The 26,565-nt window shown below is 32.5% G+C and overlaps 1 protein-coding gene across 1 annotated transcript; it reads right to left on the reverse strand.

Annotated features, from left to right (window-relative positions):
* Nucleotides 1-9,931: 9,931 nt before the first annotated feature.
* On the reverse strand, nucleotides 9,932-14,923 carry LOC132296255 (uncharacterized). The gene is made up of 2 exons (XM_059794467.1): nucleotides 10,855-14,923; nucleotides 9,932-10,767 (listed from the first exon to the last, which is right to left on the reverse strand). Exons 1-2 carry the CDS (start codon nucleotides 14,921-14,923, stop codon nucleotides 9,932-9,934), a joined length of 4,905 nt encoding a protein of 1,634 aa, XP_059650450.1.
* Nucleotides 14,924-26,565: the final 11,642 nt, after the last annotated feature.

The raw sequence follows: 26,565 nt of genomic DNA on the forward strand, positions 1-26,565 counted from the left end.
TATTATTATGTTATAAATGTTATACGGATTCCAATTACATGACCCCGGCTCCTTTTTTTATTTCCGTTCTTTGGTTATTGGCTCAAGAGAGTCCAAAACCGGTGTTTTAGACATTACCTACTGAGCTGTTGAGTTCACCCCTTATCTTAAACATTTTCAGGAAACTGGAGGAGTATGAACGTATGACTTGTATCCATGGACTTAAACGCCGCTACAATTCTACTTGCATTTGTGAGTTTTCTATGATGTTAATGATATGATGTACTATGAGTCTTGGGATGACGTATATATTTTATGCATTGACATAGGAAAGGACGGTAATGCCTTAAATGACCTCGGGTTTAGGTAAGGACCCGGTTAGTGATTTGGACCGTCGGGTTCGGGTAGTTACAAATTTGGTATCAGAGCGTTAGGTTCGAATACCTTTCGGACGACGGGTAGTGGCTTGCCTAGAGGGGTAGAAGGTTGACCTGTATTGATTACGTATTTGTGTTTATATGCTTACTGTTTCATGAAACATGTTTACTTGTTACTTGCTTATATGTTTATGGTTTTGAAGGCATGCCTATTTGCTAAGTGTTTATGTGTTTAGATGCCAGTATATGTAAACTGACCGGTCCTCTTTTACAAGGGTCGCGATACCAAGTCAAGCTTGAAAGTTGTGTGAGAATTTAGGAGGTGGCCAAGTTTTACATTTATAGAAAGCCACTACTACCTTTCTCTATATAAAATATAGATAGGGCGAGTAGGGATCGTCCCAAGGGATTTGATGGTGTATCGAATTGTGAAACTATGGTAATTAGGGTTAGTAGGTCGAGTGATCACACAATTGGTTGGTTGGTTGATTAAGCTAAATTGAATTCAACTAAATAAAATAATATGAGGTAAATAAGAGAGAGAGAGGTCTTGGGGTATAGAGATCACCACCAAGCAATACTTGTCTATACCACTAACAAGTGATCAATTGAGGGTAATGGATGTGTTGCAAGATGATAAGGGTGTGTGTGCATTAGGTTGATTCAATTGGCAAGGATGACAAATCAAGCAAGTATTGTCTAAACATCATGTGAAGAGCACAATATATCTAAACAATAGAGCATATATTGTCTAGACAACATGGGGATAGCACAATAGATCAAAACAAGTCATTAATCCTTCATTAAGCTCACAATCCACATGCAACACAATATTAGAGGAATATGTCATTTGGACTCACAAGCATGGAACATCAAACATCAAGAGTAGATTGTCCTCCCATCTAACATTATACTACCACTACACTAAATCTACACTACTAGCATGAAAATGAAGCTATCTAGACTAGGGGAGAGGCACAAACCATCAAGAATAGGCATAAACCATCAAATGAATCAAAATAGCATTCATTAAGCATATCATCTTGATAATCTCTAAATCTATAGCATCAATACACATAGACATGCATCAAAAACACTAAATCTAGAGATAAGCACATGAATATCCTACTCTAGCATACATAGACATATGGGTAGAATAGAATAGTCAATTGGAAGCATTAAACCATACAAACCATGAAATAATCAAGATTTATATATATATGAATATCAAGATGTATCATACAACACTAATCCCTCAATAATACACAAGATTAGAGTATAGAAAGCATGCTTAGGGCTAACTCTAGCCCCAAGAAGATGTCTAGCCACTCATGGTAGTGATGATCCAACCCTCAAGGGCTAACTCCATGGCTGCTCCTTGTTGGTGAAGATCTCCTCCAATGGTTGCTCTAGCTTCCTCCCTTCTTCCTCTCCAAAAATAGCCTCCAAGATGATTTTCAATGTGTGACAAGAGACTCTAGAGACCTCTCCAAAAAGTGTATCATATTCCTTATATAGGTAGGTCAAAATACACCCTATGATGAGTTGTGGTCGTGCAAGGCATATTCTCCAATGATTGGATGAAGGATGGAATAAATGAGCTGGACTTTAACTTTTCTCGCTGGAGGAAGTTCGATCGATCGAACCTTAACTTGGATCGATCGAAGATGGGTTCGATCGATCGAACTGTATCTTGGATCGATCGAAGTGGTCTGACTCCTCCGGATAAGGACAAGGCTGAGATATTTCGAAGATATTTATGGGGAAAAGGATAAAAGTGGTTGGTAGGCGTACAGCTGTGGATAAGATCAATCATTTGAATAGGACAAAATAGGGTTCGATCGATCGAAGGTGATGTTGGATCGATCGAACTTGGAATTTCAGCAAAGGCTAAGGTTGGATCTATCGAGAAGTACTGTGATCGATCATAGATGTTCGATCGATCGAACTCTAAGTTGGATCGATCGAACTTTTCAGCTGCACAACTTTGATTCCTTTTTGCTCCTTTCTTTCTCCACTTTGCTCCCTCCTTTGGTTTATCTCAGGATTGCTTCAATTAAGCTCTTATTTGGCTGAGTTAACTCAATTTTGGGATTAGTGCCTGAAAATATAAATAACACGTAATAAGTCTAAAGCGGCAAAGTAAGATAGATAAAGGTACTAGAATGCTTAAGCTTAATGGGTTTAAATGCGCACTTTTCAGTGCTCATTATAAACGAAGTGTATACGTGATTTGAAAGCATGTTAATTGTGATAAGATGACAATTATGAGGTACGGTTATTATATACAAATGTATGTATGTATAAGAATATGTGGTCGAGCATGAGATGGTTGCTAGTACAGTAGCGTACTCGTTGCGACATAGATGGTTGTGTGAGTTTTGACCTAAGTAAGCGAGGAGCTCGGTTGCTCCAAGATTGTTTGGGTGCCAGTTCTTATCGAACGAAGGGCTAGGATTTCTAGCTCTTGGATTGAGCTATTCAATGTGCCATTATCTTGGTCCTTCTATTGTTTTCATAGTGTAGTGCTTGGGGCACGACTTTCAAACGATTACGTATAGCACAGTGCGATGTCCAGGGTGAGACGGATGAGTTTCATGTGTTAACGCATGGGTCTCTTTAATCGTGGAGGTCAGGTGTACAATGTGAGGTTTTCATGAAGAATGTATGAATTTTAAGAACTAGTGTTTGTGACTTGGGTCGTTGTTTGATACAGTTCTCTTTGGTCACGATTTGATACCATGTTATGGTGGGTGTGATAGAGGTTGCTTGAGTCATGAGTGTAGTCTATGGGTTGTAGACATTTATTTTGGGTGTTTTGGTACTATCTGAGGAATCGTGTTGGTTATGCTTGTTAGGAGGACTTGTTGGACTCTGTAGGTCTAGGGTGGCGTAGGCATTGACTGGAATCATGCCAGTGCCAGGTGATCGATTGTTTGATGTGATTCAGTTCGTGGGATGTAAGAGTATGTTTTAGAGAATGGTTTGTCGAGGAATGGTTCCCAATTCGAATAGCTACAGGAGTGTGTTGCGGGTAATTGACTCTCAACAAGTCGATTGCATAGCTCGATTAACGAGTGGGGTTAGGGGTTGACACGGTTGACGAGAGAGTCTCAAGGTGGTGTATAGTAGTCAGTTTTAGTTGTGTAATGCAGGATTGCATGATAAAGCAGGTAGTATGGGGTCATTGAGGTGCTTGGTTGGTTGCGGATGACGTGATAGATGGTAGGTACTGTGTTATCAAATGGATCGTGTTCTAGAATTTGAGAGCTGTGGATAGGGGTGATGTTTCAAATTGTGTCTGGAATATTAGGAGGTGGTACTTGTTGTTTGAGGATCTAAAGAGATAGACTGATGATTAAAATGATTGGGATGAGGGTGATCTCGTAGGTTAGTTAATAGCCCAATTTGACTTTTGTTGGGGCCAAGGGTGTTCTGAGGCACGGTGAAGAGGGAAGATGATGGTGTTGACGTTAAGGTGTAAGGTATTTTTGGCTGAGTATGTAGGTTGTCTTGGGAAGAATGGTCAGAGTAATCGTTTAAGCGCTAGTGACTGATTGTGTTGTTGATGGTCTTGAGGAGATAGTTGGGTGTTAAGCATTCTGGAGTTTATGCTCACTTTTCTTTTGAGATTTGTCTGCATGACGTTGCCGTATAGAGCTTCTTTTCTGGTAATAAGTGGTAGTTGCTGCGAGGAGTATCAAGAGTGGGGCATACTTTCTTGTTGTGATGGTGTCATCCTAACGATGCTTGAGGGGAGATCGTTTGGCGGTAGCCTGTTGAGTTGGTGGGACGTGAGTTCGAGTTATCATTCGAGGATGATGGTAGTAGAGGCGTTATGGCGGGATGTTTTGTACTATTGATCAGAGTTGCAGATTAGTTCGTGGTTAAAGGATCTAGAAGTTGAATTTAATCTCAATAAGGTTTGATATCATGAATCGAGATATTTATATCTAACTATTTATTTATGCATTATAGATATGTGAAAATCATGAAGTTCTAAAATTATGGGATTCATGTTTATTTGTGATGAATGGTTTAACACGAATAATTATAGTTTACATGTGGTATCAGAGTTAACGGTTTAAGAACTCATTATTTTTCATTAAAGTTGCATAAATAATATGTATAATTTTAAAATTAAATGATTGTATAATCCATTCTTTTAGAATCGTATGTTTAGATCAGTCCGTGTGGTTTTTGGGTTTAGGTACCTCAATTTCTGAGCCAAAATTGAATTACGAAAGTTGGTTACTGATACATAGTTTACATATGTGTAATAGTACAAACATATGCATAATATGTGTAAGACAAACAACTTCAATGCTTTAGGTTACTGATTTTCGTGCATGACTAATAAAGAACATTGAATTAAAAAAATAATAATAATAATAGCATTTGTCTTGCTATTATTTTATAGAAACAGTAAGTTGTGAAAGGATTACAAAGACTCATTATTATTATTATTTAAAAATTAATAAATACATAAAATTTGTGTATTTATTTATTTTATTAAAGAGATTTAAATTATTGTTATAAGTATTTGTCCAATGATTTGAAGATTCTGATTTTAATTTAAAATAAATTAAAATTAAAGTTATTGAATACATAAAATATATGTATTGATTTATTTATTTTAGGAATTTGAATTTGTAGAATAATTTGTGAGTTTAGAAATTTAATCTAATAAATTAGACATGTAAATAACTTATTGTTTCGTACCCAAACATACATACATATTGTAGAATCAATTTTAAATTAATTCAATTATGATCTTTAAGTCCGAAAATAAAATAATATATTTTATTATGTATATAAAATAAAAAGATATTTTCTATGAAATTTTGGACTATTAAGTTTTTGAGATTGAAGTTGCTTAAACTTTAATCGACAATTATGAGTATGTGTGTATAATGTTAAATGGGTAAATTAATAATTAATTAATTACTAGTTAATTTAATATTCATATTATGTGTGGGTTAGTAGCTACCAAAGTGGCCTAACCATAATGGTCGATGAATATTAATTTTAGTAGTAAATATAACTTAATGATGAATTAATTACTGTCTAATTTAATATTCATATTATGTGAAGATTGGTAGCTACAAAAGTGGCCCAATCATAATGATTGATGAATATTAATTTTTGTAATAGACATAATTAATCATAAATTAGTTACTATCTAATTTAATATTCATATTATGTAAAGGTTGGTAACTACCAAAGTGGCCTAACCATAATAGTTGATGAATATTAATTTTAGTAGTAAACATAATTGCAATATTTCATGAATTATGATACTTATAATTTTTTGTAATATTCATGAATATTGATTTTATTTAAGTATGAGAAATAATTCCTCAAAGGGAATTGATTTTCAAGTGATTAAATAAAAATTAAAGGGTCGTATGTATTTTTTTTTTATTAGGTAAATATAGGATATCCAAAGGTAACTTATTTGTTTAATTAAATAATGCATCACCAATAAAGGTATACATATAAATACATATAAGCATCATTATTAGTATTTTATAGTTGCCACGCAAAGGGGTACTATAGTTATACATTGTATTTATATTTTTAAGTTATACATACGTGTTGTTAATTCAAAGCATTATTGTTGTTAAGATTTTATCTTATTATATTTGTTTTATTACATCCCTTAATGCGCATGCTACATCTGTTCTGATTCTCAATATGACTAACTTCTCATAATGAAATGAGTAAGTTGAGTTCAAAATTTAGATATGTTAAATCTTAATTTAACATTTTAAATTGAGAAACTTACCGTTATTACTGATAAAAACAGTGAGGAAGAAAAGATTTTCCATAAAGATTGGGAGAGATCGAACAGATTAAGCATTATGGTTATGCGAATAATTGTTCCTCATAGTAATAGTACTAAGGAATATTTGATTATAAGAATGTTTTCGTGTTGTAGATAAATATCTAAAACGAAAATTATTAATTGATATAACTACTATGGATTTTTTGTTGTACTCGTACCATGTATGATCGTATTTTTAGATGACTAATGTTGCTGCAAAATTGAGAACCTTATGGATGATTGTTGTTGAGGTTGAATTTCGCCGCGGTCTAGTACGACACCGTTTCCTGCAAAATAAGGATGGCAAAGTCAAACACCGGTGTAGTACCGGCCGTTGACCCTCCGACGATCAAGTTAGCAAGGATTCTTTATAGAGAATTTTAATCGTAATTTGCTTAGTAGGAGTTTTTTTTGTGTATACCTTATTCCCAGGTCGTCTTTGTATTTATAGTCACTTCCCTTATTCTTGATAAGGGAGTTTCATCGTCCTTAGCCTATGGAGCCTACCTCGTGGAAATCCTATCCTTGATAAGATTTGAACTTATCCCATGACAAATCCTATCCTAGATACGATTTGTCATCATTCTTATCTAATAGAATGGTTATCCTTAATAACGAGATATTATCGTCTGAGAGTTGGAGAAATCTGGTGGCCGGTCAATATTTAATTCCCTTTTTTGTTAAATCAAGATTGGCTAGGGTTATTTTTCCCTATCAGTTGCCCCCTATTTCTGGGTACGTGGTGGACCAAGGAAATACTTTCTATATTCCATTTGTTTCCTTTTTACTACAGGCCCCTTCCATATTGTAGTAGGACTCCTTTACAAGAACTTCACTGTTACTTGAAAAAGAATTTTCTTTCCTATAAATAGATAAATATATATATTTATTTATTTACCTTCCTTTTCTTTTTGGTCTGAAATCTTCCAAACTGGATCCTAACTGTGAGTTTATTGTGGATCGTTGTAGATACGTAATTAGGTCAAGTTGTCTCTACCAGGTTATTGGTGTAATTCCAAAGTGGTTTCGCTATTTTTGCGATATCCGATACCTCATCATGTTCGTGCAGAAAAATAACTTGAATACTGAATCTCAATCCGAGGACTCAACCTCTGAAAGTGTTGAAGAACTCGATCCTGACTATGCTGATGAATCTGGTGTTGATTACTCCTCAAGACCAAGGACTGCTTTTTCCAAGCAACCTCCTCGTGAAGGAGAATCCTTAATGAAGGATGAGAATTTACAGAGTTGTAGAGTTAAATATTCCATTCCTTCATCTATTAGTCTTCACAAACCCAAACCAGAAGATAGATGTTCTTCTATTCGTTTGGGTGAGGTATGTTTTTTCGAGTCGACTTTTGCTGCGGGCTTGCATTTTCCGATTCATCCATTTGTAGAAGAAATTCTTTCTCATCTGAAGATAGCTCCTTCTCAAATTGCTCCTAATTCATGGAGAATTATTATAGGCTGTTTGATTGTTTGGGGAAAGTGTGGCAATGGCCGTCTAACAGTAAATCAATTCATGCATTTTTATTATCCCAAGAAGAAAAAAGACAATTTTTGGTACTTCCAGTGTAGATCAAAGAAGACATTCCTCCTTGTTGCAACCCCTGAAAATAATAGAGGTTGGAAGAGTCGTTTCTTCTTTATTTCCGGTGCATACGGGAAATTTCCAACTATTTGGAATAATTCAGATCCAACAGGTAAGATTTATATGTATATAGTTTCCAAATTATTATTATTATTTTTTTTTTTGCACCCGAGGGAATAGTACCATCGGGTACTGTTCATGAACAGTACTGCGGGTACTATTCATGAATAGGAATTTTTTTTTTTTTTGCACCCGAGGGAACAGTACCCTCGGGTACTGTTCATGAACAGTACCGCGGGTACTATTCATGAATAGGATTTTTTTTTTTTTTTTTTTTGCACCCGAGGGAACAGTACCATCGGGTACTGTTCATGAACAGTACTGCGGGTACTATTCATGAATAGGAATTTTTTTTTTTTTTTTTGCACCCGAGGGAATAGTACCCTCGGGTACTGTTCATGAATAGGAATTTTTTTTTTTTTTTTTTGCACCCGAGGGAATAGTACCCTCGGGTACTGTTCATGAATAGGGAATTGAATTTTTTTTTTTTTTTGCAACTTATTATTCTTTTTCCCAGAATTTAAGGACAAACCAACCCTCTCCATTCCAGAAGCCGAGTATGTTGGTAATGCCTCTTCTTACCCAGTAAAGACCTTTAGCGATCTCATAACTGACGAGGCTTTAGATTTGTATGTACGAGCTCATAGCTCAAAGGAAACCTCCACCCACTTAGAGAAAGGTAAGAAAAACAAACATACTTATATGTGAACTTATTGATTTTAGTTAATATCTCATTAAGTATTTCCCTTATTACTTTTTATGCAGGCAAAAAGCTCAGTAAAAGACTCCTAGCCCAAGTCCGGTAAAGTAATCTCCCTTCTACTCCTGCTTCCAAAAAATTACGAAGTGTAGGAGAAGGGAATCATGGTACATCCGCAAGCCCTGGAGTGTTATCAGGTCCTACTCTTGTACCTCTAGGTTTCAGCGGATTTGGTGGGGTTCCTACTAGTTTCGAAAGTTTTTGTTCAGTAGCAACCAACCAAGCCTTTTCCCACGGGGAATCGGTTCTCGATGACGCTAATGTCGCGAATGACAGGTTACATAAAATGGTAGTAAAAGAAGACACTGCCAGATTGCAGAGTCTGCCAGCATCTGAGCTTTCAAAGAAATTTCTTCATCTAATCAGCCAGGTGAGATTTTACCCTTATTATGCGCATCTCTTTTTTTTTCATTTATTTATTTATTTATTTTTAACTGTTCGCCATTATTTATTTATTTATAGGGCACTACATACTCTGTTGTTATCGCCAAAGAATACGAGAAGCTTTCCCTAGAGATGGCTTCCCTCAAGGCTAAATATGAAGATGTTACTTCTACACTTAAAATAAAAGAAGATGACTTGACTAATGCAAAATTAAACTTTCAAGATGAGAAAGTGAAACTTACCAAAGAATACTCTGATAAGCTGGAATTCGAGAAGCTAGCTGCCGTGGAGAGTTTTAAAAATTATGATGAATTCAAAGTGCTCATAGGCAAGGCTTGCTGTGATGGTTTTGACCGGTTCAAAGCTCTTGTCGGCAAAGATCATCCAGACATAGACTTTTCGAGGTATGACGTTCTAAGTGAGAGCGAAGAGGAAGATTGAATTCCATAGTATTAGTCATATATATATATATATATATATATATTAGGTTTTTTGATTTCTCAGTATGTTGTTCCTTTAAAACTTTTCAGAATATCTCTGAATCCAGAGAATAGTTGCTCTACTTTTGTCTTTCATGGTATTGTTTCATACTTGTTGTTTCCTTATACAGAACTCATTTTACTTTCCCAGGCTTCACTCAGCCCGTCCTTCTTTCGAAGGAACATATTTTTACGAGCTTCACCCAGCTCGTCCCTTTAGTAAGGAAAAGTCACTTATTTCTTTTAATAAAAAAGGGGACTTAATGTGTCACTAGTCCTTATGTGACTTATAAAATTCAGTAGAAACACGTGCAATAAATACGAATAACCATTTTATTAAAGACCTATCGAAAATAATAATCGATAGTTGAATATTAGCATCCGTTACACACTGGTCTGCTTTATTGTAGCTAGAAACATTCTATCACTTTTAAAAATGAGATAATAAAATAAAACACAGCCTGGCATGAGTACCTACTGGTAATATTTCCTCAAATGTTCTGCATTCCATGGGTGGGGAAGCTGGCTCCCACCAAGTGACTCTAACCAGTATGCCCCCGGTCTGTTGCTTTTGGTTACTCGATAAGGGCCCTCCCAATTGGGAGCTAACTTTCCTTCCCCCTTTTCCTTAGTAGCCGGGGTAACCTCGCGAAGCACCAGGTCTCTTGGCTCGAACCTCCTTGGCTTGACTCGGGCATTGTAGTACTTGGATATCATCCGCTGGTAAGCCGCAACCTTGACCTGGGCCTGCTCCCTTTTCTCTTCTACCAGGTCTAGGTTTAATTGTAGTTCCACCCCGTTCTGTTGAGGTTCAAAATACTTGGTTTTGAAGGTAGCAACCTTTGTTTCTATCGGGATCACAGCTTCACTTCCAAAAGCTAACCTAAAAGGGGTCTCCCCAGTAGGGGTTCTTATGGTAGTGCAATAGGTCCATAAAACTCCGGGTAGTTGTTCAGGCCACAAGCCCTTGGCCTTTTCTAGGCGCGTCTTGATCATCTTCAATATTGTCCTATTCGTGACTTCAACTTGCCCATTGGCTTGGGGATGGGTAGGAGAGGAGAAATGAACTTTGATCCCAAGTTCATTACAAAAATCGAGGAACTGTTCACTTTCAAACTGCTTCCCATTATCGGTCACAATTACCCTTGGTGCTCCGAACCTGCAGATTATTGTCTTCCAGAAAAACTTTTTTACTTCATTCGCTCCAATATGAGCTAATGGCTCAGCTTCTACCCATTTGGTGAAATAATCGATAACCACAATTACGTATTTAGTTTGTCCCTTCCCTTGGGGTAAGGGGCCGATGAGGTCTGTCCCCCATTGGGCAAAAGGCCACGGCCCAGTAAGAGGGGTTAACTTTTCTGCTGGTTATTTTGGGACATTGGCGAATCTCTGACACTTGTCACATTTCTTCACAAATTCAAGTGCATCTGTCTTCATTGTAGGCCAAAAGTATCCTTGTCGGATAGCTTTATGCGCTAGTGATCTGCCCCCAGCATGATTTCCACAAAGGCCTTCATGTATGTCCTTTAGAATGTAATTTGCCTCATCAATGGAGACACAACGCAAGTAGGGTAGAGAAAATCCCTTCTTGTAGAGAACCCCATCAACGAGGGAATATTTTACCGTACGCATCCTAATCTTTCGTGCTTCCATGCAGTCCTGGGGTAGCTCTTCGTTCTTAATGTACCTGATAATGGGTTCTGCCCACTCCATGCCATGGGCCACCTGGTGTATTTTCTGTGGCCAATCCCAGACCGTGCTAGGCTCATCCAAATATCCCACGGGTATGGCTTTATCTTCCTCTGTGGTTGCCAGTCGAGCCAGGGCGTCTGCCTGCGCATTCTCTTCTCGGGGAATCCGGTGAATAGAAAACTTCTTAAAAAAACCCTTGATATCCTCTATCTTATGTAAATAGGTCTTCATCTTCTCATCCTTGGCTTCATATTCCCCCTGGACTTGTCCAGTTATTAGTTGAGAGTCAGTATATGCTACTAGTCGTTCAACTTCCAAAGCTTTCGCCATCCTGAGGCCTGCTAGGAGGGCTTCATACTCTGCCTCATTATTGGTTGCTTTAAAACCAAACCTAAGTGCATATTTGATGCATTCCCCATTTGGGGAGATAATTACTAGCCCTGCCCCACTTGCACGGGCGTTGACAGACCTATCCACATATAACGTCCAAGTAGATTTGGCTTCTTCCTGCTTATCTGCAGCATGCTCGAGCCCATCTTCTGGTGTGAATTCCGCTATAACATCTGCTAGTACCTGGGTTTTTAAGGCCGTTCGGGGTTTGTATTGGATATCGAACTCTCCAAGTTCTACCGACCACTTCATGAGTCGCCCTGAAGTATCAGGTTTGCGGAGAACCTGCCTAAGTGGTTGGTCCGTCAATACTATTATTATATGAGCTTGGAAGTAAGGCCTGAGTTTCCTCGCGGAGATAACTAGAGCAAATGCCAACTTTTCTATCCTTGGGTACCTTTCTTCCGCCCCCCTGAATGCACGACTAATATAATATACCGGTTTCTGGTTTCCATCCTCTTCACGGACCAAGGCTGAGCTTACTGCCGACGGAGAAACTGCCAAGTATAAATACAACTGTTCTCCTTGCATCGCCCGCGACAATAATGGTGGTGAAGTGAGATACTCCTTTAGCTCTGTAAAAGCTTGCTCGCACTCAGGGGTCCATGAAAAAGCTTTCCTGAGCACACGGAAAAAAGGCAAACACCTATCGGTCGCCCTAGAAATCAACCTGTTCAGAGCTGCGATCCTTCCTGTCAATCTTTGAAGTTCCTTGGTCGATGCTGGAGACTGCATGTTGAGAATCGCCTGGACCTTCTCAGGGTTAGCTTCTATCCCTCTTCTACTTACCATGTAACCGAGGAATTTCCCAGAGGAGACTCCGAAGGCACATTTACTTGGGTTGAGCTTCATCTGGTGTTTCCTGAGGACTTGGAACGTTTCCTGTAGATCAACCAGATGGTCTTGAGCTTTCAAGCTTTTTACCAGCATGTCATCCACATACACTTCCATATTCCTTCCGATTTGGTCCTTAACAATCAGGTTTATTAGCCGCTGATATGTTGCACCAGCATTTTTTAGCCCAAAAGGCATCACCTTATAGCAATATAAACCTCTGTCCGTGATGAAAGAGGTTTTATCTCTGTCTGGCGTGTGCATTGAGATTTGGTTATACCCTGAGTATGCATCCATAAAACTGAGCAGCTCATGGCCAGCTGTCCTTTCTACCAACATATCAATTCTTGGCAAAGGGAAACTGTCTTTGGGGCACGCCTTATTTAAATCTGTAAAGTCTACACACAACCTCCATTTTCCATTGGCCTTTTTTACCAAAACAACATTGGCCAACCAGTTGGGATAATGAACCTCCTGGATGAAATCAGCTTTCATAAGCTTATTCACCTCTTCTGATATAGCCATGTTCCTTTCCGCGGCAAATGTTCTTCGTTTTTGCCTGATAGGTTTGAATGTAGGATCTGTGTTTAATCGATGCTCAATCGTAGTTGGATTAATACCGGGCATGTCTTCATGTGACCAAGCGAATACATCTTGATTCTGTCTGAGGAACTGTATAAGAATATTTGTGAAATCTGAGGGGAGTAGAGACCCTATCTTCACCTTTTTTGTTATGTCAGTGTCATTCAAGCATATCTCCACCAAGTCCTCGATTGGCTTAGCCCGGTCTTGCTCATTCTCTTCAACTTCATCGACAATCAAAGCCTCCTGCTGTCTCTTTTCTTTGAGAGAGGCAACGTAGCATTCTCTGGCAATGGACTGATCTCCTCTTAGTTCGCCCACGCCATGCTCGGTAGGGAAGCGCATTAATAGGTGATAAGTCGAAGTGATAGCCCTCATCGAATTTAAGGTCGCTCTTCCTAGGATGACATTGTAAGCAGATGGACAATCCACCACCAGGAAGTCGACCATGACAGTGACTTGTTTTGGGCTGGTTCCTGCAGTGACAGGAAGGATGACTGCTCCTAGAGGATAGACTTTGTCTCCCGTGAATCCCACCAATGGTGATCTGGTAGGTCTGAGTTTCTCCTTACCAATCTTCATCTTGCTGAATGCATCAAGAAAAATGATATCAGCTGAACTTCTATTATCTACCAAGATTCGCCGAGTATTATAGTTAGCGATCATCATGGTGACGACAAGAGGGTCGTCATGAGGTTGCTGCACATCTTTCATGTCTTCATCTGAGAATGTAATAACTGGATCACCTAAACGAGGCATCTTTCGATGTTGAATCTGTACTCCCACTTCGCACACCTCAGATGAGCTTCGCATTCTCCTTGTATAGGCCTTACGGGCTGAGCCCGATTCTCCACCTCCTGCACACCCCCCGGCTATGACCCTGATCTCTCCTATTGGTTGTTGATCAGGAGGGTGGTTATCTCGGCCTGCTCTTAGTGGGTTAATGTCGGTTCTGTCATTCCCCACAATAAATTTTCGCATGTGCCCCCTTCGGATCAGAGTCTCAATTTGATCCTTAAGGTCGAAGCAATCCTCTGTAGCGTGCCCATGGTCTTTATGGAACCTGCAATACTTATCACGAGGTCTCCTTGCCGGATCTGACTTCAACTTCGGTGGCCACTTCAGATATGGTTCATCCTGGATCTGTAGGAAAACTTGATCTATCGGCATATTTAAAGGAGTGTAATTTGTATACCTCTCCGTGTTCTTATAGCGAGATGCCCTTTCATTCTGGTTGACCATGGGTTTCTTATACTTGGTTTCCTTTTCATCTCTGATCGTCAGGGCCGGCCTTTTCTTGTTTGACTTCTTATCCTCCCCTTCTTTTCCCTTTCTCGCAATCATTGCATCTTCAGCATTCATATGTCTTTTAGCTCGAACCAATAACTCGGCCATGTTGGTAGGAGGTTCCTCTGATAAAGAGAAGAGAAATCTTGAGGTTTGAAGTCCTCCCATGAAGGCGGCTAGGGCCACCTTGTCATCCGCTTCCTCCACCTGTAACATCTCCGTGTTAAAACGACTAATGTAATCTCGCAGTGACTCTCCCTTCTGTTGCTTCACAGTAAGGAGGTGGGTAGCCGGCCTTCTATGCCTCTGGCCAGCAATGAAATGGCCCACAAAGCCCTTACTCAATTCTTCAAAGGTTTTGATGGTTCCTGGCTTTAGTTTGTTGAACCATACCCGTGATGATCCTTTAAGAGTCGTTGGGAAAGCCCTGCACATGATCTCATCCGGTATCGCGTGTAGGTGCATAAGCGCCTGAAAAGTCTCCAAGTGGTCGAGGGGATCTTTAGTTCCGTCGAAACTCTCAATTGTGGGCATTCTAAATTTGTTTGGCAAAGGGCATTTCATAACCGAGGGGCTGAATGGCAAATTGGTTTTCTGCACCAAACCATCTATGGCTGCAATGCCTTTTCCCTTCATGGTCTGCATCACACCCTCTATCTTTGCCTTGAGATCCTGCATCTCTAGGTCAACGTGGGAAATTTCCTTGGTCTTTTCAATGACAGTCGTGTCTTCATGGGGTCAGGAACTCCGTGGAAGAAAGGGGTGGATCACCTCTCTATGTCGGTTTCCCACCTGGCTTTGTTCAACTTCGGTCTCATGTCGGGGAGGATGAGTATCCTGCTCTTCCAGATTCCCATTACCCCTGTTTGGATTCGAGAGGTCTTGGCGTGGCAAGCCCTGTTGAACGGGTGGAACAAGGTGTTGCAGGAGTGCTGTATTTTGTTGGATTAACTGGTCCATACCCTGATTCAGAGTTTGGACCTGCAGTTCCAACGCTGCAAATCGTGTCTGGTCATTTGGGACGTCTAGATTTTCACCCGACTCTTCCCTTTGACCAGATCCCTGCGACGGTGTTCCTTCGGTAACCATATCGGACCGCAAACGTCTATACCCAACGAGTAATAAATCGATTCAAGGGAATCGCTGTTCCCACAGACGGCGCCAACTATTGAGGTTGAATTTCGCCGCGGTCTAGTACGACACCGTTTCCTGCAAAATAAGGATGGCAAAGTCAAACACCGGTGTGGTGCCGGCCATTGACCCTCCGACGATCAAGTTAGCAAGGATTCTCGATAGAGAATTTTAATCGTAATTTGCTTAGTAGGAGTTTTTTTTGTGTGTACCTTATTCCCGGGTCATCTTTGTATTTATAGTCACTTCCCTTATTCTTGATAAGGGAGTTTCATCGTCCTTAGCCCATGGAGCCTACCTCGTGGAAATCCTATCCTTGATAAGATTTGAACTTATCCCATGACAAATCCTATCCTAGATACGATTTGTCATCATTCTTATCTAATAAAATGGTTATCCTTAATAACGAAATATTATCGTCTGAGAGTTGGAAAAATCTAGTGGCCGGTCAATATTTAATTCCCTTTTTTGTTAAGTCAAGATTGGCTAGGGTTATTTTTCCCTATCAATTGTGAATGGGAATTTTATTATTCAATTTATTCTCAATTTCTTGTCTATTCAGTATGGGTCATTTCGAATTAACACTATTAAGACAAGGGGAAAGTGATTTAATTGACCATTATGTTAATTTATGAGGAGACAAAACTTAAGTAGCAAGGTAATCATTATGTTTATCTGACGACTCAAAAAGTTAGAAAGAAATTTAGGAATAAGTCAAAAAAGGCAATAAGTGAGCTACACCCAAAATTAAAAGATTTAGGTCAATCTACTAAAAGAAAGTAATGTAATAATGAAAAAGTGTCATTAATGTATTGAACACTTTTAGAAAGATTACATGACATATAAAGAATGATTCGAAAAAGAAAAGTACGCTTTTGGCTTTTGTATATTGCGAATTACTTGTTAAAATTCTTTGTAATACATGATAGGTTGACTTAAGTACTAATATTTATGTTTCTAATAAATGCAAGAATTTTTTATGACCTAAATCACAAATTCAAATAAGAATTTCTTATTTATGATAATTGGGAAAAAGTTTTGTTGAAACCATTGTAACACTATGTTTAATGTTAGACAATGGATTTTATTTAAATTATTTTAAAAAATTTATGTTTATTCAATTTCTCATTATTTGAATTTATTTCAAAAACTTTATGTTAATGGTTTTTCATTTAAATTTGGTAATGATATTTATTTAAGAAATTATAATTTGTGAGTTATGGTATTATTGTTGATGGTTTTTGTAAATTCAAATTTGATGGTAAATAAATTAAAATCCTTTTGATCTTGTATCATAATGTTAAAATTAAGCGTAACTCAATTAATAGAAAATTTATCATTGCCATAAAAGACTAGGTCAATATCTAGTGAAATGTTAGGAAAATTAGTAAAGGATGTGATTCTTCTGAATCTAAATTTTACTGATTTTGATATGTGTGTAGATTGTATTAAACGTAGACAAACTAAACGCACAAAGAAATGAGCCACAATAAGTACATAGCTTCTTGAAATTATTTGTAGACCTTCTGATGTTCCATCTTTTGGAGGAGAAAAGTATTTTATCGCATTTATAATTAATTTTTCATGTTATGGATATATCTATTTGTTATATGAAAAATCTCAAGCAGTGGGTACTCTTGAAGTATACATAAATGAGGTTGAAAAACGACTAGATAGAAAGTGAAAATCATAAGGTCATATAGAGGTGGTGAATATTATGTAAAGTATGATGAAACAGGTTAATACTCTAACCGTTTGTTAAACTCCTTGAAATGTATGCCATTTGTGTTTAATACACTTTACTATACATGCCACAGCAAAAGCGTGTAGCTGTAAAGCGTAATCGTACTCTTATGGAATTGGTTAGGAGTATGTTAAGTAATTCCTCGTTACCCATAATGTTGTGGATATTAAGTAATCTAAAGGGTACAAGTTTTACTATCTGAAACATAGTACGATAATTATTGAAACCGGTAATGTCAGATTCATTAAAAATGGTAAAATTAGTGGGAGTGATAAAAATAAGAATTTGATAATTTTAGAAGTTAGAGTACAAATATCTTTACCCATAACTTATAAGGAAATAATTGTTCCTTCAGTTGTTGAACCGTATAACAACGAAGAACAATTAAATGATCAACAACTCTATAATGAGATTGTCACCAATGAATAGATTGTAGAAGAATCATAAGGAATAACATTAAGACGATCTCAAAGAGAAAGGAGATCTGCTATTCCGGATGACTATGTGATATATCTGCAAGAATCTGATTTTGATATATAGTGAGATATATACGGATCCGGTTACATATTCACAAGCCATTAACAGTAATGATTTTACTAAATGGATTAGTGTCATGAATGAAGAGATTATAAAGAAATCTTCTCTCTAATATTTAAGAAGGAATCTTTTAAAATATCATGGCATTAGTAGCTTATAATGATTTAGAGTTACATCAAATGGATGTGAATACAATTTTTATGAATAGGAGTTTATAAGAGGAAGTCCATATGGAACAACTTGAAGACTTCAGAGTAGAGGGTAAAGAATTCATGGTCCGTAAACTTAAGATGTCAATATATGGATTTAAACAAGTTTCCTAACAATGGTATATTAATTTTAATGATACCATTATTTCTTTTGGTTTTAAGAAAAACACTGTTGATCAGTATATATACTAGAAGGTTAGTGGGAGTAAGTTTATATTTCTGATTCTATATATTGATGATATTTTATTTGTTAGTAGTTATCTTAGTTTATTATATGAAACTAAAAGTTATCTCTAAGAATTTTGAAATGAAATATATGGATGAGGCATCCTATGTGATAGGAATAGAAATATTTCATTATAGATCACATTGATTTGTTTTTAGAATTGTCTCATAAAGCATATATTAAAAGAGCTCTAGAAGATTTGGTTGGAGGAACAATATTATGAAAAAGTGCAAAGTAATTTATTATTACTTTGTCTATTATGAAATTTTAATTTGTAGCATGCTTTGAGGCTATAATTTATGGTTGCAGAATTTATTTCAGGACTTGGAATTATAGGTACCGTTTTCAGATTGCTGAAAATTTATGCTGCAATTGTTGATCTTCTTGTATGAAAAATGATAGGTATTCTAAAGTTGAAATACTTTATCATTAAAGAAGATATTTAGAAACAACAAATGTCTATTGAAATTATAAGCACACAAATTGCAATCCATTAATGAATGGACTAACATCCAAGACATTTATAGAACATATTGAAAGAATGGGTCTTAAATGTAGTCAATGATGATTATTTTTTAATTGTGAATTGCTTAAATAGTGCTTATATATATTTGACATTTTGCGCTGATTAAATGTGTTTCTGATATTTCCTATTAATTAATGTACATGTACGTATTGCTTTAATAAGTGGTAATAGCAATAGTCTTGGAAAAGACATTATTGTTAGATCATTATTGATACTTCTCATTTATAGACTATGTTGAATAGATTACTAGTATTGTGGTACATGGAAGGGACTGTGTCATTTAAGGATATATAATCGCCATGACTCGCATTGGTAATTTACTTACCATGGTATTTATGATGACCAATTTAATAAGTTAATCTGATTTATGGTGCACATTAATGACTATTTTACTAAACCACTACAGAAATTATCATATGTGCCAAGTGGGAGAATGTAAAATTATTTATTTAATTGTGGCCCACATGATTTGGACATGTGACATATTACTTGGTGGGTAAGTAAATAGATATCAATTAATATTATTTATTTTTGGTCAACTTATAGTTACCTTTTTGGTAATTACTTATTGGAGAAGTGTTTTCCTTTCTTATTCCTTACTTTGATGGAAAGTAGAATTATGTTACTATAAAGAAAACTGGTCCTCTCTCTGCCTTTATAAAAGTGCATATATTCCATCAATTATGTACAATTAATGATACAACACGTAAAAGTTTTATGTATACAAAAGGCCAAGAGAGAGAAATCAGTTTCTACCTTTGCCTATTGATCAGAGTTGCAGATTAGCTCGTGGTTAAAGGATCTAGAAGTTGGATTTAATCTCAATAAGGTTTGATATCATGAATCGAGGTATTTATATCTAACTATTTATTTATGCATTATAGATATGTGAAAATCATGAAATTCTAAGATTATGGGATTCATGTTTATTTGTGATGAATGGTTTAACACGAATAATTATAGTTTACATCACCCTCACATCCGCTTTCAGATTTCCCTCTTGAGGCCGTCTCCGGTCAACGCTTTCATAGACGCCGGAATCGGAGTTCCCCTTGTGATGAGAGTTCCGGGCGGATACATGAAGATGAGGGTTCCGACGACGACAGTGCTGGTGATCACCGCCACTACGTCGGAGACTATGTGGATGGGGTTCCGACCGTCGGCCCAGATGATCACCGCTGCTAGTGACTATTGAGGTGGAGGATGAGGAGACGCTTAAATTTTTTTAGTTTATACAATAAAATCATTTTTTTCTTTCTTCCCTAGGCATTTTTGGAATATATAAATCATAAACTTTTTAGTTTGGTCACTATTAGTCAAGAAAATATCAATTTTGTTTAGATTTATATATAGAGAGGAATTAAATTGAAGCAATGACATAAGATTCAACACAAGGCACTGGATCCAAAATGCATATAGTTTTGCTGTTCTAATGTTAGGCTTAGTGAAAAATCTATATAATAGAAACTATAAATTCCTTAGTGCCGAATTTGCAATTTTAGTTTTAACACTTGTTATTAATTTATAATTGTAATCATAGTAGTTATTAATTTGTTAGTAGTTAATAATTAGATTTAAATGAGTCTGATTTTTATTTATTTATTTAGTTGTGCTCAATCACTAGGTCAAACTGGCAATCATCGCATATTTGAAAGGTGGAAGCGGAAAAGGACGAGGAAGAGAGAATGTTGTGAAGATGAAGACCTAATAATGTATTACTTATGTTTTGCTTAATTATATTCGGGATCAATTATCTTTGATGTTTATTTCAAACATTGGTAAATGATGCTATTTTAATAAAATTCCACTTCGCATTTCAAATTTTGTGTATTCCACTTTTTTTTTTATCTTACTTTTATTATGTTTTGTATGACCCGGAAGCTGAAATTATAATACCATATTTTGTATTGTCAGTCCAAATGTCCAAAATCTGAATCCATGTATTGAAAACTGCTTACTGCTGGAGAGGTTTTTTTTTTTTTTTTTTTCGGGAATTGTAAAAGGTAAAGTATTGAAATTTTAATACTCCGTAATTACAAAGTCAAGCCTGAGGAAGGCTCAATTTCATTTTATACAAGAACCCAGCCCAGAGATGAGCAACCCAGCCCAGAGAAGAGCAACCCAACCCAGCCCAATAGGAGCCATCAATAATCAACCAAGCATGATGACACCCAATAAACAACTGCTGGAGAGTTAGTTAAAGTGAGTTTCTCTGTCTCAGAGGGATCATGGTCATTTCCTTCTGCTATTATTATAATTATTAGTATTATTTTCATTTTTTTTGGCAGTGAAGACTATATATATATATATATATATATATATATATATATATTATATTTAGCTGACAAGGAGCGGAAGGGTGAGGATGGTCGAACCGAGGCTCACACACTGCTTATGGGAATTTCAAACAAATATATATATATATATATATATATATATATATATATATATATATATATATATCTATATCTATACTATTATTAAATGTGCAAAGTGTTTCAGTGTTTCAGTACTTATTTATTTATATAAAAAAATATTTATTAATTGATATAAAAATAGTTTTTGTAGAAATAGTTTCTATAAAACTTTAAAAATTACCTAATAAAATCAATCACACTCTATATAAAACTCTTATTTTTAGTTATTTTTTATAGATAATTATCACAATATAACCGGCCCGGCCCAATTATGATTATGAAATTATCAGAAAAGGACACATGTCATCATCCTATTCATCCAAGAAGCCTATAAATAGAGGAATGGAGGAAGGAGGAAGGAGTACAGAAATTGAGAATTCTAGAAATCCAGAATTTCAGAGTAAAATACAGAAGCTCTGCCAAAGAGTTTCAGTATTTATTTATTTATATAAAAAATATTTATTAATTGAGTTGAATTTCAGAATAAAATACAAAAGCTCTGTCAAGAGTTTTCAGTATTTATTTATTTATATAAAAAAATATTTATTAATTGATATAGAAAGAGTTTTTATCTATATTATTATTAGATGTGTTTAAAGAGTTTGTATAAAATTCTAACATAAATAACTAATTTATCAATTTATCATGAGTTTTTTAATGAGTTTTTTAATAAAAGGAAACCTAATTAGACAAGTATTATTAATATAAAAAATTATTTATTAACTGATACAAAATGAGGTTTTTAAAGAGTTTTTAAAACACAAATTACCTATTTATTTATTTATTTTGAGTTTTTTTTTACTAAAAGTAAATCTAATTAGACAAGAATTATTAAAATAAAAAATATTTATTAATTGATATAAAAAGAGTTTATATTAAACTCTAACATAAATTGCCTATTTATTTATTTATTACAAGTTTTTTAATAAAAGAAAATCTAATTTACCTAATAAAACCAATCACATTTTATATAAAACTCTTATTTTTAGTTTTTTTTATGGATAATTATAATATTTATAAAAATCTAAAAATTACCTAATAAAATCAATCATATTCTATATAAAACTCTTATTTTTAGTTATTTTTTATGGATAATTATCACAATATAACCGGTCCGGCCCAGTTATGATTATGTCATTATCAGAAAATGACACATGTCATTATCCTATTCATCCAAAAAACCTATAAATAGAGGTATGGAGGAAGAAGGAAGGGGTACAGAAATTGAGAATTCTAAAAATCTAGATTTTCAGAGTAAAATACAGAAGTTCTACCAAAGAGTTTCAGTATTTATTTATTTATATAAAAAATATTTATTAATTGATATAAAAAGAGTTGAATTCCAAAGTAAAATACAGAAACTCTATCAAAGAGTTTTAGTATTTCAATATTTATTTATTTATATAAAAAAATTATTTATTAATTGATATAAAAAGAGTTTTTATCTATACTATTATTAGATATGTAAAGAGTTTCAGTATAAAAAAAAATTTTCTAAATAATATGATAAAACACTAAAATCTACATAATAAAATTTAAATTAACCTATTTATCTATTTATTACTATCAATTTTTTAATAAAATAAATCTAATTAGACAAGAATTATTAATATAAAAAATATTTATTAATTGATATATAAAAGAAAATAATTTTTATATAACTACTATGAGTTTCTTAATAAAATTAAATCTAATTCGACAAGTATACATTTAAAGAAAATAAAATAATTTCCATAAAACTCTATTACAAATTATCTATTTTATTTTCCATAAAACTCTATCAATAGAGTTTCTATAAAACTCAAACACAAATTACCCGTTTATTTATTTATTATGAGTTTTTTTAATGAAAAGAAACCTAATTACACAAGTATTATTGATATAAAAAATTATTTATCAACTGATACAAAAAGAGGTTTTAAAAGAGTTTTTAAAAAACTCTAACACAAATTACCAATTTATCTATTTATTATTAGTTTTTTAATGAAACTAAATGTAATTAGACAACAATTATTAAATAAAAAAATATTTATTAATTGATATAAAAAGAGTTTTTAAAAGAGTTTATATTAAACTCTAACACAAATTACCTATTTATTTATTATAAGTTTTTTAATAAAAAAAAATCTAAGTAGACAAGAATTATTAATATAAAAAATATTTTTAATTGATATAAAAAATAAAATAATTTTTCTAAAATTCTTCCACAAATTACTTTTATTATGAGTTTTTTTTTTAATAAAAGCTAATCTAATTAGATATGAATTATTAAAATATGAAAATATTTATTAATTCATGTAAAAAGAGTTTTAAAATATTTTCTATCATACTCTAACATGTATTACAAATTACAATTTTTTAATAAAAAAAAATCTAATTTTCAGAGTAAAATACAGAAGTTCTACCAACTTGTTTAAGTATAAATTCAATTAAATAAAAAAATATTTATTAATTAATATAAAAAAAGATTTTATCTATACTACTATTAAATGTGGAAAGAGTTTCAGTATTTAAGTATCTATTTATAAAAATATATATATTTTTTAATTGATATGAAAAGTATTTTTTTTTTTTTTTAAAAAAAAAACTCTATCAAACTCCAAAATCTATCTAATAAAATTTAAATTAACATATTTATCTATTTATTATTATAAATTTTTTAATAAAAGAAAATTGAATTAGACAAGAATTATTAATATAAAAAATACTTATTAATTGATATATAAAATAAAATAATTTTTCTAAAACTTTACCACAAATTAACTTTTATTATGAGTTTCTTAATAAAATTAAATTCAATTAGACAATGATATATTTAAATAAAATAAAATATTAAATGTGCAAAGAGTTTCTGTATTTTACTATTTATTTATTTATATAAAAAATATTTATTAATTGATATGAAAAAAGTTTTTATAAAAATAAATAAATAAAAGAAAAAAAAAACTCTATAAAACTCTAAAATCTACCTAATAAAATTCAATTTAACTTATTTATCTATTTATTATTATGAATTTTTTAATAAAAGTAAATCTAAAGTTTCAGTATTTATTTATTTATTTAAAAAATATTTATTAAATGTGGAAAGAGTTTTAGTATTTCAGTATTTATTTATTTATATAAAAAAAATATTTATTAATTGATATGAAAAGAGTTTTTATAGGAAATAAAACTTCTAGAAAACTCTAAAATCTACTTAAAAAAATTCAAATTAACCTATTTATTATTATGAATTTTTTAATAAAAGAAAACCTTATTTTCTGAGTAAAATACAGAAGTTGTGCCAAGGTGTTTAAATATTTATTTATTTATATAAAAAAATATTTATTAATTAATATAAAAAAAAATTTATCTATATTATTATTGCATATGCAAAGAGTTTCAGTATTTAACTATCTATTTTTATAAATAAAAAAAAGTATTTATTAATTGATATGCAAAGAGTTTTTATAAAAAAAAAAATGTCAATCAAACTCTAAAATCTATCTAATAAAATTGAAGTTAATCTATTTATCTATTTATTATTATGAATTTTTTAATAAAAGAAAATCTAATTAGACTAGAATTATTAATATAAAAAATATTTATTAATTGATATATAAAATGAAATAATTTTTCTAAAACTCAACCACAAATTAACTTTTATTATGAGTTTCTTAATAAAATTAAATCTAATTAAATAAGGATATATTTAAAGAAAATTAAAAAAAAAAATTGTAAAACTCTATCACAAATCACAAATTTTATTTTCAATAAAACTCTATCACAGTAGACAAAGATATAATATTTAAAAGTTTCTATAAAATTTTAACTCAAATTTTCTATTTATATATTTAGTAAGTGTTGTTTAATAAAAGGAGATCTAATTAGACAAGTATTATTAATATAAATAATTATTTATTAATTGATCTAAAAAGAGTTTTTAAAAGAGTTTCTATAAACTATATAACAAATTACCTATTTAGCTATTTATTATGAGTTTTTTCAATAAAAGAAAATCTAATTAGTCAAGCATTATTAAGATAAAAAAATATTTACTAATTAATATAAAAAGATGTTTGAAAAGAGTTTTTATAAAATTGTAACACAAATTACTTATTTATCTATTTATTATGAGTTTTTTTTTTAATAAAATGAAATCTAATTAGACAAGAATTATTAATATAAAAAAATATTTATTAATTGATATAAAAAGTGTTTTTTAAAGAATTTCTATTAAACTGTAACACAAATTACCTATTTATTTATTATAAAAAGATTTCCAGAAAATATAATAATTTCTATAAAACTCTACCACAAATTATCTATTTTATTTTCTTTAAAACTCTATCACATATAACTTTTTTTTATCTATTTATTGTGATTTTTTTATGAAAGAAATCTAATTAGACAACGATATATTTAAAGAAAATAAAATATTTTTTTAAAAGAGTTTATATAAAATTCTAATAAAAATTACCTATTTATGTATTTATTATGAATTTTTTTAATAAAATATAATATAACTAGAAAAAAATTATTAATATAAAAAATATTTAATAATTGGTATAAAAAATAAAATAATTTTTCTAAAACTCTACCACAAATTATCTTTTATTATGAGTTTTTTAATATAAAAAAATTTCTAATTAGACAAGGATATATATATTTAAAGAAAATAAATAATTTATATAAAATTCTACTACAAATTACCTATTTTATTTTCAATGAAACTCTATCACATTAGATAAGGATATATTTAAATAGTTTTTATAAAACTCTAAAACAAATTACCAAAACTTTACCACAAATTAAGTATTTTATTTTCTTTAAAACTCTATCACGTATAACCTGTATTTATCTATTTATTATGAGTTTTCTAATAAAATTAAATCTAATTAAATAAGGATATATTTAAAAAATAATAATAATAATTTCTATAACTCTATCACATTAGACAAGGATATATTTAAAGAAAATATATAATAATATAATAATAGATATAAATAAAATATAAATGTTAAAGAATTTGAACATTTCAGTATTTATTTTTTAATATAAAAAATATTTATTAATTAATACAAAAAGAGAACTCTATCACATATAAGTATATAACCCTTGTATTTATCTATTTTTTATGAGTTTTTTAATATAAAAAAATCTACTTTTACAAAGATATATCTAAATAAAATAAAATAATTTCTATAAAATCTACCACAAATTACATATTTAAAGAAAATAAAATATAACCTAGGGTCTTCCAAAAACCACAAACTCCATATAATAAATTTTTATATCAATTTCAATCTAATGTATAATTAGTAAAATTGAATTTCTATATTAAAATTTATTTAAAAATTAATATAATTGAATTTCTATTGTAAATTAAAAATTATACTAAATTTTAAATTATCTAATAAAATTCAAATTACAAATTACCTAATAAAATTCAAATTACCTAAAAAAAATTGTTACTTTGCAAAACTCAAATATTTCACTATTAAAATAAAAAATTATTATTTAATAAAAAATAAAATATACATATTTCAGT

This window comes from Cornus florida, unplaced genomic scaffold, assembly GCF_030987335.1.
Source record: "Cornus florida cultivar Cherokee Brave unplaced genomic scaffold, ASM3098733v1 CherokeeBrave_3.0.0_Hap2_Chr02, whole genome shotgun sequence".
Classification (NCBI taxonomy): domain Eukaryota; kingdom Viridiplantae; phylum Streptophyta; class Magnoliopsida; order Cornales; family Cornaceae; genus Cornus; species Cornus florida.